Below are 15,650 nucleotides of genomic sequence, written 5' to 3'. Positions count from 1 at the left end.
CGCCCCCTACTGGGGATCGAGCCCACAATCCAGGCATGTGCCCTTGACCGGAATTGAACCTGGGACCCTTCAGTCCGCAGGCTGATGGTCTATCCACTGAGCCAAACCGGCTAGGGCTGGAAGTTGAATTTTTATTGTATTTTGTCTTGTGCGTGTGTGGCAGTCACAAATAGTACAATCTGGTGCCCCTGCCTTGATTCATGTTAAAGCACCAGCAGTCTTACCCACTTTGATCTGTACTATCAGTGCAATTGCCAACACAATAAAAGAAACAAATAATTGCTCAATATTATTTTGGAAATAGTTTTGATCTGGAAAATTTCCTGGAAGGGTCTTGAGTTCCCTACTCGGGGTTCTGTGGACCACGTTTTGGGAACCACTGTTAAAAGGAACACGGAGCATTAATAGATGTTACCTTCCCCTTGCAAAGAATGTTTCATGCACTGTGCATCTTTAAGATCTATATACAGTGTGGGTTTTTTGTGGGTTTTTTTTTTCCCCATCCTGCTCAATTATGTTTTTACATTAAACGCAACAATGTCTCTACACACTGTTCGGTGACACACCAGTTAGGAAATAACTGCTGTTTATGTATGATGGATGTGGGAAAGTAGAAAAAATCCTCTAATATTGTGCTACTGCAGAGTTTTATCAATATGCTAGTCATAGATTTTTCTCAGAGATAGTCATAGAGTGGTAATATTTATTTCATCAATATTGTATAGTTTTTTCTTAATAGGCATTTTTAAATATTAAAAAGATGACTAAAAATGTTTTATTTTGCCATCTTCAGCACAAAACGAGTGGATCATTCAAATACCAGATTGGCTTCCCAGCTTGATAGAAACCCAGGTAACAGCTCTGTTTGTGAATCAAGAAGCCTGTCTAATGAATTTGTTACTTATATATTTCACTCCCAACTTGTTAGGAATCCTGTGTGGGTTCCAAATGGTCATTTTTAAACCAAATACCTTTTGCTTTATTTTGTTTACTTTAGCAAAATATACATGAATTAGAGTATCTACAACTTAGATATCCATATTTGATGAAACGTATTCTAAGAACACTGATAGGGATAAAAATTGCCATTCAAAGATTATACTTATATAGGTTAAAAAGTAGAAGATGGTCAAAGTAAAATTGGTTAGCTGTCTTGAATACTGTGTAATCTAACCAGTGTGTGTTAGATTATGTTTTGTTTCCCCCCTTCCCTGAATGTTTAGGTAAATATTTAACTTCATTTAGTTAATTGACATGGAGAGGTCATGTAGGAGGGCCAAATAGCCATTGAACACAGGGCCTTATTGAGTAGCACTTGGTAGTGTTACCATTTCTAAAGTCTGGTTCTTAGTTTTGTCGTTTGGGAAACTTGTTGGCCCACGCATTAGTAATCTGACACACAAAGTGTGAATCACATTTCTCCAACCTCAGAAATCCAATGTATTAATTTACTAAAAGAAATATTACTCCCAAATAGACTGAAATACTTGTATTCATTTGACTTGAAGATTCCTTGCAATGCTATCTACTTAAGAAACTAAATTATAACAGTCAGATTAATTCATAATTATAAAATTGGATTAAGGAGAGCTAATTAATTGATACTAATGGCTGTCATCATCATGTTCTGGTAGATAAAACAACCATCTCAGCTCTAGTATGTCATTGTAAGGGGCATGGAATTCTCACGATGCTGATGATGCCATTCTGTATATCAAAGAGGCCGTGTCCTGAGTTAATATGAATTAGTATGCATACTTTGTAGTAGTCAGAGCATTATACCGGACCATTTTACTGAAGATAGAATCTGGTGTTCCCCTTTCATTATTTTATTATTTAGTTAGGTTGAGTTTGAAGGCACCCATTTACAGGTTATTGCCTTGCATTGAGTTATTTCTGAAGATGGTCATTTCATTTATTGGGTAATGTTTTACTCTTTTTTTTCTTAAACTTTTGTAGGTTCTTTGCTGCTGTTTCTATATATACAGTTTATTTCTATTGAAAATTAGTTTTAGCCATCTCAATATACAAATTATTTTGACTGATAATTTATCTTTGTTTTGAACTATCTTGTTTGTTCAAGTCTTGTATTACCCATTTTCTTTACTAGTATGTCTTTTTGTTCTAGTTCTGATTTTCAGAAAAAAATCTTTTTTTATTTCTCTTGCATGGTTTTAACTATAAGGCATAGTTCATTGAACAGTGATAGAAAAGATCATGGACTGTTAAAAAGGCGGAAAGACCTTAGATTTCATCTACTCCAATTCTTGCATTTTATGGTTGGGAACCAGAGATTCAGAGAGGTTACATGACTTCTAACCCTGAATTCTGAAACTTTTGCCATCACTCTGTATTTTGTTTTTGTATAAAAATTGTAAGAGTTTGAATATTATTGTCATTGCCAAAAAATAAAGATACAACCCTAACTGGAAATTAGTTTTAATATGTTTAACACTCTTATATATTCAAATAAAGTGATTTTAGGGTAAAATTTAACATTTTTAAAAAATCCCTTTTTGTAGGATCAGATGACAACAATCTGAATTCCATCTTTTATGAACATTTAACCAGATCCCTACAACACAGTCTCTGTGGTGATTTGCTCCTAGGACGGTGGGGAAACTACAGTACAGGGGACTGTTTCATTCTTGCCTCTGACTACCTCAATGCATTAGTACACCTTATAGAGATCGGCAACGGGCTGGTCACTTTCCAGCTGCGGGGACTTGAATTTAGAGGTAAGATGGACACCTTTTATTTCTATAATGTACTCCTGTGGTATCTGAGTTTTCTGTGTTTACAGTGCAAATCAAAAATTACAAAATTCGATCCTTAGTCTTTGGACTTATAGAATGAGGAAAGTTGTTAGTAATTACTAGATTTTCCCCAAAAATTTCATATTGCAAAAAGAATCACTTTGCAATATGCTATATAGGTAAAGGCAGTGCCACTATGTATAAGTGACTTGTTTTCCAGTGTTGCTGAATTTCTGTGATCTGTTAGATGGCTGACAGAAGGCAGTGTGGTGTTTTGTGTGAGGCAGAGAGTAGTTACCAAGTTACTTTCATACGGACGTCAAGCCTTTGTCCTCAACAGCTTTTTAAAAAATTATTATTATTGGAGTGAAATTCACATAACATCAAATTATCAATTTTAAAGGGAACAAATCAGTGGCCTTTAGTACATTTACAATGTTGTGTAACCACCACCTCTGTCTAGTTCCAAAGAATTTTCATCTCCCCAAAGTAAAATCCCACACCCATTAAGCAGTTACTCCCCGTTCCTTCACCAGCCCTCAGTAATTTCGTATAAGACAAATGAAAGTATTTACACACAGAAAAATCATGCATTCAGAAACATCAACTTAATGTTATCAAGTGCTATAAGTTGAATATCTTATAAGTATGAATAGAAATGTGTTTTTTAGGAATTGAATAATGTCCTGTTAATGTATATCTTTCCAATCTAGGGAACATTTGGACTAGAGAGTTTTTAGAGAAAGCATCTAAGCTATGTTTTGATATATTCTAAGAAATGCCTTGTGTGTTTTTAACCCGAAATAAGAAATAAGAAAGCATTTGACTAGATAGAGGATCAAATCAGACTTATACCCTATTGTGGTGTAGAATCACATAACAAATGTCATATAATATCTTTTGTTAATGGAACAAGTGCTTCTCTAAAGTTACTCCATTCATGGGAAGTAAGAGTTTACTTGTGAGACACACACTCAGATTAAGGCAGTAAATGTTGATGTTTGTTATTCATTTTTGTAATCTATTTGTAGCTCATTCTCATTCTCTCTTTCTCTCTTTCTCTCTCTCTCTCTCTCTCTCGCTCTCGCTCTTCTATTCTTGTCTTAATGGACCTTAATTCCATCTCTTCTAGTGTCTTACCTAGTGCTATTCAAACCTAATCCAACTACTAGACTTATTAAGAGTCAGCACCCACTCACCACTACACCAAACACCGCTATGACTTCAGCTTCTTTTTAAATTGTCAGCACCTGAAGATTTCACCTTTGCTTTTAAACTTTAACTTTTTTTTTTTTAACAAATGTGTGTGGAAGGCTATTTTATCTAGCATTCCTATGTGTGTGAATTGGAAGGAGGTCCTTTTTATTATTTGCTCAATCTACTATATTGATCAGAAATTCTCCAAATCATGCTCTGGCCGGGTGGCTCAGGTGGTTGGAGCATTGTCCCATATACCAAAAGGTTGCAGGTTCAATGCCCAGTCAGGGCATGTACCTAGGTTGCAGGTTCTGTTCCCCTTTGGGGCATGTATGAGAAGTGACTAATTGATGTTTCTCTCTCACATTGATGAGTTTTTCTCTCTCTCCCTCCCTTCCTCTCTCTAAAATCAATAAAAACATATCCTTGGGTGAGGATTTTAATAAAAAGAAAGAAAGAAATTCTCCAAAGAAAATTTGATCCAAATTCTGTCAGTCTCCCAACTTTCACTGTTTGGTACCAAGGAGTTTCAAATAAAATTTTGAATAAATCCTTTGCCATCCAAATTCTTACTGTTTGCCAAACAAAATTCAAATCAAACCAATTTGGTAACATAGTACCTCTTACTATCTGAATCCTTGCTGGATGTGGATAGCGAGGGGTACCTGTAATTCTTCAGTCAGCTGTAGTGACTTTTTTAAAAGGCAAACTTAATCAATGTCCCTTCCATGCTTAAGTTTTTCAATGGTTTCCCATTGCATTTAAAATAGAATTCAACTTCTTAACATGCCCTGCAACACTGCATGATCTGGCCTCTGCCAGCTTCTCCAGCCTGGCTGTATTGTATCACCTCCTCACTCACTCTTCCCACATTCTTGCTGAATTCCTTACTAAGGACTCCTATTGCCTTTCCCTTTGCCCAGAAAGTACCACCCATCCCCCCTCCTCCCACCAAGCTCCCATCTGGCTAATCCTATAATTATCTTTAAGTAATAGCCTAAATGTCAGTTTTTCAGAGAAGCCTTCTCTAACCACCTGTCCTACATGATTATCTCTGTTATTACCCTGTTTTTAGCACCTTAGTGCTTAGCATAGTTTTAATTTTATGTTTATTTGTGTTTATAAACTTTTGGGCCTATGTACATTCTTTGTTACATATTTGTCTTCTAAACAACCCTTTAAAAATATAAAAATCACTCTTGGCTTGAGTTTGGCTCAAGGTTGTTATTTTTTTTAAATATATATTTTATTGATTTCAGAGAGGAAGGGACAGGGGAGAGAGAAATGAAACATCAGTGATGAGAGAGAATCATTGATCAGTTGCCTTCTGCATGCCCCACACTGGGGATTGAGCCTGTAACCCAGGCATGTGCCCTGACTGGGAATCAAACCGTGACCTCCTGGTTCATAGGTCCACACTCAACCACTGAACCACGCCAGACAGCCTCAAGGTTGTAATTTTGTAAGCCTTTGCTGTATATTATAAGCTCCTCAAGAGCAGGAATCAGACCTGCTTCATTCATCATTATGTGCCCAGCACCTGTCACTGCAGTTAGCATATAATTCATATTTAATTTCGTAGAGTCATTAGATAATGTAAATATAGAGCTTTCTCTTTATTCCAGAACTTCTTTCCTTCACAACGTTGGCTCCTGTGGTAGCTACCTTTGACCCCTCAAAATATTAATCAAGAGTGTCAATGTTTTGCCAGGCAGATAATGGATCTGCTGAACATTTTTATGTGTTTTCTGGTAAATTCCATTAAGCCAATTTAAGTCCTTTGATTTTAGTATCTCTTCTAGTGGATGCAAGTTTTAAGTGACATTTAACTAAACATATTTCTCGATCCGTTTTCCTCTTCATATTCATTTTTCAAGATTCTTTTCTGTGTAAATTTATGTCAAGATTTGAGTTACCAATTCATTTTTTCTATCAGAATTGTCTGATTACAGCTTCTATCGTGTAAACTTTTTATTTATAAAAATTGCTTCTACCAAGTACAGTTTTCTAAGTCAAACATTATAGGTAAAAAAAAAATTTATGCTAATTGGATTTCTTTCATTTTTTACTCAAATTAATTCTAACATACCTAGTTTTCGTAATTGTTATTTATTTATTTTTACCAGTTATTTTAACTATCAAGTGACTGAAAGATCTAGTATTGCTAGTAGATCCTCTAAGATATTCTAGAATCCCTTTCCAAGTCTCAAAATTCTGTTTTCAATTACTAATAATTCCTGTGCTTATTGTTTTCTTTGTTGTTGACTTAATTTTTGAAGCAAAATGTATTACTTGGTTATGTTGGAGTAGAAAATATTCTTTTGGGTTCTTTTGTTGTTGTTTTTTTGTTTGTTTTTGTTTTTAATCCCCACCTGAGGATATTTTTCCATTGATTTTTAGAGACAATGGAAGAGAGAGGGAAAGACAGAGAGAAATATCGATGTGAGAGAAACACATCAATTGGTTGCCTCCTGCATGTGCCCCAACCAGGGCCTGGACCGGGAAGGAGCCTGCAACCGAGGTACGTGCCCTTGACCGGAATCGAACCCGGGACCCTTTGGTCCACAGGACAACACTCTATCCCAGTGGTCGGCAAACTGCGGCTCTGTTGACTAATGAGTTTGCCGACCACTGCTCTATCCACTGAGCCAAACAGGCTAGGGCTAGAAAATATTCTTGGGGTTTGTTTGGTAGAGTAAAAATATCCTGTGTTAATTCATACCTTATTTAACTTTCTGCTACTCTGAACAAGGTACCTGTGTCTCCTGAGTAAATGTCAGAACCCTCTTGCCACAACTCTTCTCTAAAAGCCACTGTCAAAGTGAACTGCACAGTATAGCCCTTCGTGTTATTTCCTTTACTTAAAAACCTTTGACTGCCTTCCAAGAAAGAGGATGAAGTCAATATAAGGAAGTAATAAAACAAATACCAAACCTAAGGAATAGACCCAACTTCATGCCATGGTTTAAAAAACCCAGGCTCAGGAAGTTCCTTCTAGAAATTGAGTAATTCTTCTGACCTCTCTAATCTGTTCTAGCACATGGATAAAGAAGGAACATTTCTCAAGACTTTTTACAAAATCAGTGTAATATTGATACCAGAAGATGATCAAACTGGCTAAAAAAGTAACTATAGTTTAGTTCACATATGATGACTACAGATGCAGAAATCCTCAGAACCCAGAATAAGCAAAACCCAGCAATACTTTTCTTTAAGTACCCCTCACCAATTTAGTAATTGGTCCTTTTAAGTTAATTTAAGTACTAAAAAAGCATATTAATAGAATTCATCTTTTTTTAATAGATCACAGGAAACAATGTAATATGATTCTCTCAAAAGATGCCAAAGGACATTTGATTAAATTTTATTTCCATTACTTCTTTGAAGAATACTTTATAAGATTACATATGTCCTTGTTCTGGAAAAAAATGTATATGTTTATCTATAGTCATATCATGGGCAATCATCAACTACAGCAGGCATTCCTCTTATTGTCAAGTTTAAGACAGAGTTTTTCTTGTCACCACTATGTGTTATTATTTCCAAAGTGTTTACCAATATAATTAAAGTAGAAAATAATAAAATTGCTAAGGGTTCTAGAGTACCAATCATACAGTTTATTAGTTTGGTTAAGCTTACCTGTTCAGTATCTTTTATCACACCACCACCACCACCACCACCACCACTATGTCGGACTAGGTTTTCTGGCACCTTCTTCTTTCAAAGCAGTGTGTTTTAAACATGGATGGTATATACATTCTCTCTAAAGGAAAAAGTATGTATAGCGCCACTTGTTATTTTTATTATAATTAAATTTAATATATTTAAGTATAATCACTTTATAGTCCTTATATAATATAAAGAATTTACAAGTTAAATAGAAGCAAGACCACATAACAAAATAAAAATTACCTTCAGTGTGATGGGTGATATTTTGCTAGTGTTAGTTTGCTGTAAGTCTAATTCAATATTTAATCTAATTTTGTATTTTTACTTCAGTAACACTAATGCAGAGAATGCTTGTTTGATGAGTATCTTGTATAAAAGAACGGCACTTCAAAGCACTGTTTGCTAGTGCAGAATAATCAGTCTTCATACATACGTAATTGAAACTTGTATCAGCAGGTAAAACCCAAATGCCAGTTATGTAATCTTATCCATATTATTGGAATTGGCAACAGAAAAATTATTATTGGAATTGGCAACAGAAAAGTTTTAATTACGTATTTAACATTAAATTATAATGAACTATTACAAGTTATACAGCCAGATAAGCCAGATGTGTATAATATATTGACTTGCAGCGTGGACGTGATGCTGGTAAACGGAGCTCTCATTCTTTTGAGTTTTGCATGTCTATCTGTATTAGGTGCCCTGGGATGATTCGTTTCTCATTCCACTCTTCCTTTTCAGAATTAACACAAACCCTCATGAGACACACCTTTACTTATTTGGTCTTCATTTGATAGGAATGCAGTTATAAACCCAATTTGAAAAGCTTGGGAATAAAAATTAAGGAGGTTAGTTACTCTACAGTACAAACCCTTAGACAGCCGTGGGCAAACTACGGCCCGGATCCGGCCCATTCGGCTGTTCTATCCGGCCCGCGGAGCCGAAAGAGCGGAGGGTTCTCTCGCTCTCCCCTCCGCTCCTTTACTTTGAATTTATGTTAGTTCACACAAACACTCCATCCATGCTTTTGTTCCGGCCCTCCGGTCCAGTTTAAGAACCCACTGTGGCCCTCGAGTCAAAAAGTTTGCCCACCCCTGGCCTAGAACCTTGAATGTGCTAATGCATGTTGTGATTCTGCAGGAGATGAATATACAGGTGCCTGGTCTCAGGAGCTTGTTGTAGTTTGTTAATGACCATTCTAAGGCAATCAATCACATACTTTCATTTGCTATAAAATGTCTTCTCTCTAAATTTCTTGTCTTTAATGCATTTGTTTTCCCACTTTATGATTTTGTCCTCCCTTTGTTTGTAAGTGGTCTCTGTCTCTCTTTTTTTAAGGTACGTACTGTCAACAGCGGGAAGTAGAGGCTATAACTGAAGGTGTGGAAGAAGACGAAGGGTTTTGCTGTTGTGAACCCGGCCATGTTCCTCATGTGCTGTCATTCAATGCTGCATTTAGCCAGCGCTGGCTGGCTTGGGAAGTCATAGTCACCAAGTACATTCTGGAGGGTTACAGCATCACTGACAACAGTGCTGCTTCTATGCTTCAAGTCTTTGATCTTCGAAAAGTACTCACCACTTACTATGTCAAGGTAGGGTATGCGCCTACTTAGCTCTTCTCATAACTGAAGACTCTTCTTGAAAAAGATACATATATCCATATTTATACACACACACACACACACACACACACACACACACACTAGTAGCCCTGTGCATGAATCTGTGTGCCAGTAGCTCACTGCCGCCCTCCTGTAGCTCTCCGCCCACTGCCCCGCCCTCCTGTAGCTCCCTCCGCCCCCCACTCTCCTACCCCCACCCATAGCTTGCTGCCCTGCCCCCTCCTGTAGCTCTCCGCGCCTGCTTGTAAGCTCATTGCCCCACCCTCCTGCTGATCCGTGATCCAGTCATTATGTGGTTGGTCGTTACTCCTCAGGGCATAACAGATAATTAGCATATTCCTCTCTTATTATATAGGATATAAATATATATATAATTTTTTTAATTTGTGCTTTGCTTCTATATCGTGATTTCAATTCTCTAGTATCCTGTATAGTCACTAAAGTATACCTATGAAGGTTTCCTTTGTTTTTTTCTTTAGTGAAACTTATTCATTGTTCATTAATGTTAGTAGCTACCATTTGTAGCTCATATGTTCTAGGCACTGTGCTGAGGAATATACACACACATGCATGTATACATACACACATACATGTATCTTACCTAATTCTCTAAAGTAATGTTACATCCCTGTTTTACAAATAAACAAATTAAGAATTAGAAGTTACTTGCCCAAAGACCTCTAACTAGCAAGTAACGTTAGGGATTTAAAATCCAGGCTTGTCTGGCTCCTAAGCCCTTGCTATTAACCACTGCTTTGCACTACTTTCAACAAGCTGAATAAAACTATTGCAAGATTTGAGCGGTCACCAAGATCACCTTCAGGTTCAGTAGTTTGCTATAAGGACTCACAGAACTCAGCAGAGCCATTATACTCACAGGTAGGATTTATTAAGGTGGAAGGATACTGACAACTAAGATTAAGATCAGCCAAGTAGGCACATAGGGCAGAGTCCAGAGATACCAAGGCATGAGTTGCCAGTTGTCCTCTCCCAGTGGAATTGCACCAACAAAGCCTGTTTCTCCTGCCAACAATGTGTGATAATACTCACAGTGTTGTCAATCAGGGAAGCCCATCTGGATCTCAGGGTGGAGAGGTTTTTTTTGGAGTGAAGTCACGTAAATGTGATTGGGCACCCACATGGTCAACCTTAGTCTGCAGCCCCTCTAGAGGTCAAAGCTCTAAGCCTCCAGGTGAACAAAGACTCTTAGAGCTTACCTCCCAAGACCCAAGTGCAAAGCCCAAAACTCTTTGGGCAGGGTTAGTTCTATACTACACAGGGTTCTATTTTGTTTGTTTGTTTTTGTTTTTGCTAAAGATTTTGCAGAAGTATAGCATGGTTATGATTTAGGAGCTGGTAGGCAAAGCCAATATTTTCAGGAGGAAAATATGTGCTAAATTTTAATGACCCTTATCTGAATTTTTCATATTTTGTGGTGTTACCTATATATATCACCTTATTTGTGCTGACTGGGGTGAACCTTGGGTCTTCTATTTAATGTTTTATTGAACACAACCTCAGGAAGATAAATAGATTGATTTTACATATGTGTGTTTGGCATTTTCTGTCTAAATATGTATATTTCTATTGCTTTATCATCTGTAATAATAAAAGCGTAATATGCTAATTAGACCCGACAGCCGAATGACCTTCGGACAGCGAGGGCCAAGCCCCTTGCATGAATTTATTGCATTGGGCCTCTAGTTAGATATATTTCTATAACTTCAACTAGGATCACAGGATATTTAATAGTTTTCTATGAGAAATTTTTCAAAAGAAATGCACCACAATAAAGGCTTTTCACCTCTTAAATGATTCTAAATTCAAAAGCCCTAAAATCAGTAGACTAGAATTGTTTTTGAAGTTGCCTTGCTGAATTTGTGGATTGTAATTTTAACAGTATTAAATTAAATGTTTTTTTCATCCAGGAAGGCCTGAGGTACATATTATTATAGCATTCTTAAGATGTATATTTATAATATTGAGCCAGAATAATATATTTTTGATTTCTACTATCAGTATAAACAGTTGGAATTTATTTACTGAAAATTGAAATTAATTCAAATTGTGATTTAGCTCAAATTTTTGCTTTTATCTTTTCCTCATTAGGGAATCATTTATTATGTTACAACCTCTTCTAAGCTAGAGGAGTGGCTAGCTAATGAGACAATGCAGGAGGGACTACGTCTGTACGCCGATAGAAATTATGTGGATGTGGACCCGACATTTAATCCCAACATTGATGAAGACTATGACCATCGACTGGCGGGCATATCCAGGGAGAGTTTCTGTGTGATTTACCTCAACTGGATCGAATATTGCTCTTCCCGAAGAGCAAAGGTAGAGTTTATTTCATTTATAACTCCGAATCTGTTTTTCTAAAGATGGGAAGACTATCTCTGCTTTTTATTAGGAGGTCAGTTTTCCAGACCTTCCTATTTCTGACCTGTCTGGTTCAGCATGGTGGGGCCAAACCAACCAACTCTGCCAAAACAAGTTAAAGAAAGTGGCCTGCCTCGTTCTTTCACCTGCAGGGTTATACTCTCACCCTCTAAGTAGCTTGGCCTCCGTCCTGTGCATGCGCATACATATACACAAAATTAGGTTACTGGTCATATGCAGTTCCTTCTTAAATTCTACATTGTGGAGCACCCCCCCCCCCCACTCTCACACACCAGAATAATTTAATATCTTTGTCCCAAATGCAAACCAAATTCAAAGTCTAAACCAGTGCAGTCTAATAGCATTATCTGTGATGATGGAAATGTTGTATGCTGATCCAGTGTGGTAGTTACTAAACCATCACATCTAGCTATTGTTAAACACTTGAAATGTGGGCAGTATGACTGTTCACCTAGACCAGTGGTCGGCAAACCGCAGCTGGCGAGCCACATGCGGCTCACAAGCCACGGTTTGCCGCTTTGTTGACTAATGAGTTTGCCAACCACTGTCATATACTACCCTTTACCTCTTTGCACACAGTATACCACAAAAGTCTACTCCAGTGGTCGGCAAACTCATTAGTCAACAGAGCGGCAAACCACGGCTCACCGCAGTTTGCCAACCACCAACCTAGACCAAACATGTCAAACTCTCGGCCCGCGGGCTGCCTGCAACACACAACGCATATTTTTGCGGCCCATTTTACATACCATTATATGTCCATACCATACATATAACGGTATGTAAGAAACATTTTAATAAAAATTTCATAACTTAATTTTTACAATATCCTATTATACATAATTATTAATAATGAACTAAAATGTTTGCTAATGACTGATTACGATAATCGTGTTGCATTCATTTCCCTTATGTGCCTTATGCGCAGGCGCACCATTTCTCTCCACTGATACTAGCAGCGAATATTTTAGCAGCTGATTGCCACGTCATTAGTCTTGTACTGACTTGTTTGGTGTGCGCAACAGGAAATATTTCGCTTTAGGAGAACAAGAAAAATAGGTTTATTTGCATTATGCTTATTAATTTGTGCAGTTATTCAGTGTCTGATAAGTTAATGTTCAAGAAAAATATTAATTTTTATTAAAATGTTCTATTATTTATGTTAACAATTACTCATTTATTTCAACCCTTTGTATTCAGCATGTCTCTATCGAAATAAACCTACATTTCTATGAAAACTGAAGCTTTTGTTTTTTTGTGGCCCACATAAACTTAAACCTTGTTTATTTGGCCCATGTTAGCCTTTGAGTTTGACATGCTTGACCTAGACTGTTGACTTTCTGATGTTAACATGTATGAAATTGCAGATAGTGTCCTCACCTGAGAGATTCTAATTCTATAGGTCTCTAGGCTGAGGATCCAAAATTTGTTTCACCTTGGTTGATTGTAATTCAGCTGGTTCTTAATCACACTTCTGGATAACTTGTCTTACCCTAAAAATAGGTGAGTGATAGACTTCATCAGCTGCTACTTTCCTTCTAGGTCTCATGGCCCTCGTGGCTATGATGCTCCCCTAGTTAGACTCCATGTAACACAGTGACAATACCAAGCAAGGCCTGTGGTTCCAAAAGCTCATTCCTACCACCACTTTTGTTTTCCAAGCAAAGTCTGGGGTAGTTGAACCACCGAGGTACATGATTACTCTGTATCTCAGAGCACAGTGAGCCGCCTGGACAACTAGCATCTTTATCATGGTCTGGGTGTACACACTGACTGTCTTTAGATGTAGTACCTGCTTTAGTCTTAAGTATGTAGTTTTCATCAGATTTGGAAATATTTCAGCCATTACTTTTTTAAACATTTTTTCTGTCCTCCTCTTCCCTTTTTTGGAAACTCCAGTAATATTCATATTAGGCTGCCTGATGTCCTAAAGCTCACTGATGCCTTTTCAGTCTCTTTATCTTTGTTTGATTTTGCAAAGTTTCTATTGCTATATTTTAAAATCACTTATTTTTTTAAATAAATCTTTATTGTTCAGATTATTATAATTGTTCCTCTTTTTCCCCCCCATTCCTCCCCCCCACTTGGTTCCCACCCCACCCTCTGCCCTTATCCCCCCCACTGTCCTCATCCATAGGTGTACGATTTTTATCCAGTCTCTTCCCGCACCCCCCACACCCCGTTCCCCCTGAGAATTGTCAGTCCACTCCTTTTCTATGTCCCTGATTCTATTATATTCACCAGTTTATTCTGTTCAACAGATTTTTTATTCACTTGATTTTTAGATTCACTTGTTGATAGATATGTATTTGTTGTTCATAATTTTTATCTTTACCTTTTTCTTCTTCTTCCTCTTCTTAAAGAATACCTGTCAGCATTTCATATAATACTGGTTTGGCAGTGATGAACTCCTTTAGCTTTTTCTTATCTATGAAGCTCTTTATCTGCCTTTCAATTCTGAATGATAGCTTTGCTGGGTAGAGTAATCTTGGTTGTAGGTTTTTGCTATTCATCACTTTGAATATTTCTTGCCACTCCCATCTGGCCTGCATAGTTTCTACCGAGAAATCAGCTGACAATTGTATGAGTGCTCCCTTGTAGGTAACTGTTTTTCTCTTGCTGCTTTTAATAGTCTCTCTCTGTCTTTTGCTCTTGGCATTTTAATTATGATGTGTCTTGGTGGTCCTCTTTGGATTCCTTTTGTTTGGGGTTCTGTGTGCTTCCTGGACTTGTAAGTCTATTTCTTTCACCAGGTGGGGGAAGTTTTCAGTCATTATTTCTTCAAATAGGTTTTCAATATCTTGCTCTTTCTCTTTTTCTGGCACCCCCATAATTCGGATGTTGGTACACTTGAAGTTGTCCCTGAGGCTCCTTAACACTATCTTCATATTTTTGGATTCTTTTATGTTTTTGCTTTTCCGGTTGGGTGTTTTTTGCTTCTTTGTATTTCAAATCTTTGACTTCATCCTTGCGATCCTCTAGTCTGCTGTTGGATCTCTATATACTATTTTTTATTTCAGTCAGTGTATGCTTAATTTCAGTCAGTGTATGCTTAATTTCTTTTTCATATCCTCGAGGGTCTCACTAAATTGATCGGCGGTTTCTAGAAAATTCTTGAAAAACCTTATAACCTTGGTTTTGAACTCTATATCCAGTCGTTTGCTTTCCTCCATTTCTTTCATCTGTGACCTGTTTGTTTGTCTCCTCATTTTGGCTGCTTTCCTGAGTTGATAGAGTGGATTTGTGTGGTAGGTGTCCTATAGGGCCTAGTGGCTCAGCCTCCCCAGTTACCTGAGGTGGACACTCTTGGTGCACCCCTTTGTGGGCTGTGTGCACAGTCTTGTTGTAGTTAGCCTTGATTGTTGTTGGTATCACTGGGAGGAATTGACCTCCAGGCCACTTGGCTGTGAGGATCAGCTGTGTCTACGATGGGAGAACTTCTGTTCTGGAGATACCCTTATGAGACAAGACTTGCTTCAGTGGGGCTTTGGTGCTCACTGAGTCTGCCCTCTGAGTGTGTCCCTTATGGATCTGAGGAGTTGTAATTTGGATGGTCCCACTCTAACCCCTGGGTACACTGGCTCTTGGATCTCCAAGGAGGTGCTAATTTAGCCTCTGCCTGAGGCCACCCTGCAGGAGTTATGGAGAGATCTGCAGATTTGTCTTCTTTGTTTGGGTTTTGGAGGTGCCCAGATGAGGCCCAGCTGTGAATCAGTGCAAGCTGCTGTGGGGCCTTGGGCCTTCTTTTGGATGTTCTGGGTCTCACTGACTCAGCCATAATTTTGTTAGGTAAGTTTAGAATTCAAAGGACCAGGCCATTCATATGCAAAAGCCTCTGCGAACAGCTTGGATGGGGCAGAGTCTCAGGGCAGAGCAAACAGCAATGGCTTCCAGTCAACCCTGCCCTAAGAGGCCCCTGGGTTTCAGTGTCGCTTGGTAATCGCTGTAAGCACCTCTGAGAGAAAGCCACCCTCGAGTTCTACCCACTGCCAGACAGTCC

At 37.9% G+C, this 15,650-nt stretch overlaps 1 protein-coding gene across 4 annotated transcripts in view; it reads left to right on the top strand.

Annotated features, from left to right (window-relative positions):
• PCNX1 (pecanex 1) overlaps nucleotides 1-15,650 on the top strand; it is a 171,323-nt gene that overhangs the window by 134,530 nt on the left and 21,143 nt on the right. For all 4 annotated transcript variants that reach the window (XM_080665041.1, XM_080665040.1, XM_080665039.1 and 1 more), the window contains 4 exons: nucleotides 794-852; nucleotides 2,523-2,738; nucleotides 8,964-9,217; nucleotides 11,357-11,587. In XM_080665041.1, the coding sequence (XP_080521167.1) occupies nucleotides 794-852; nucleotides 2,523-2,738; nucleotides 8,964-9,217; nucleotides 11,357-11,587 (760 nt within the window). The remainder of the gene's footprint in view (nucleotides 1-793; nucleotides 853-2,522; nucleotides 2,739-8,963; nucleotides 9,218-11,356; nucleotides 11,588-15,650) is intronic.

The sequence above is a fragment of the Plecotus auritus genome (assembly GCF_963455305.1).
Source record: "Plecotus auritus genome assembly, chromosome: 1".
Lineage (NCBI taxonomy): Eukaryota > Metazoa > Chordata > Mammalia > Chiroptera > Vespertilionidae > Plecotus > Plecotus auritus.
The sequence above is the reverse complement of the archived record's forward strand: the minus strand, read 5'-3'. Positions and strand labels throughout refer to the sequence as shown.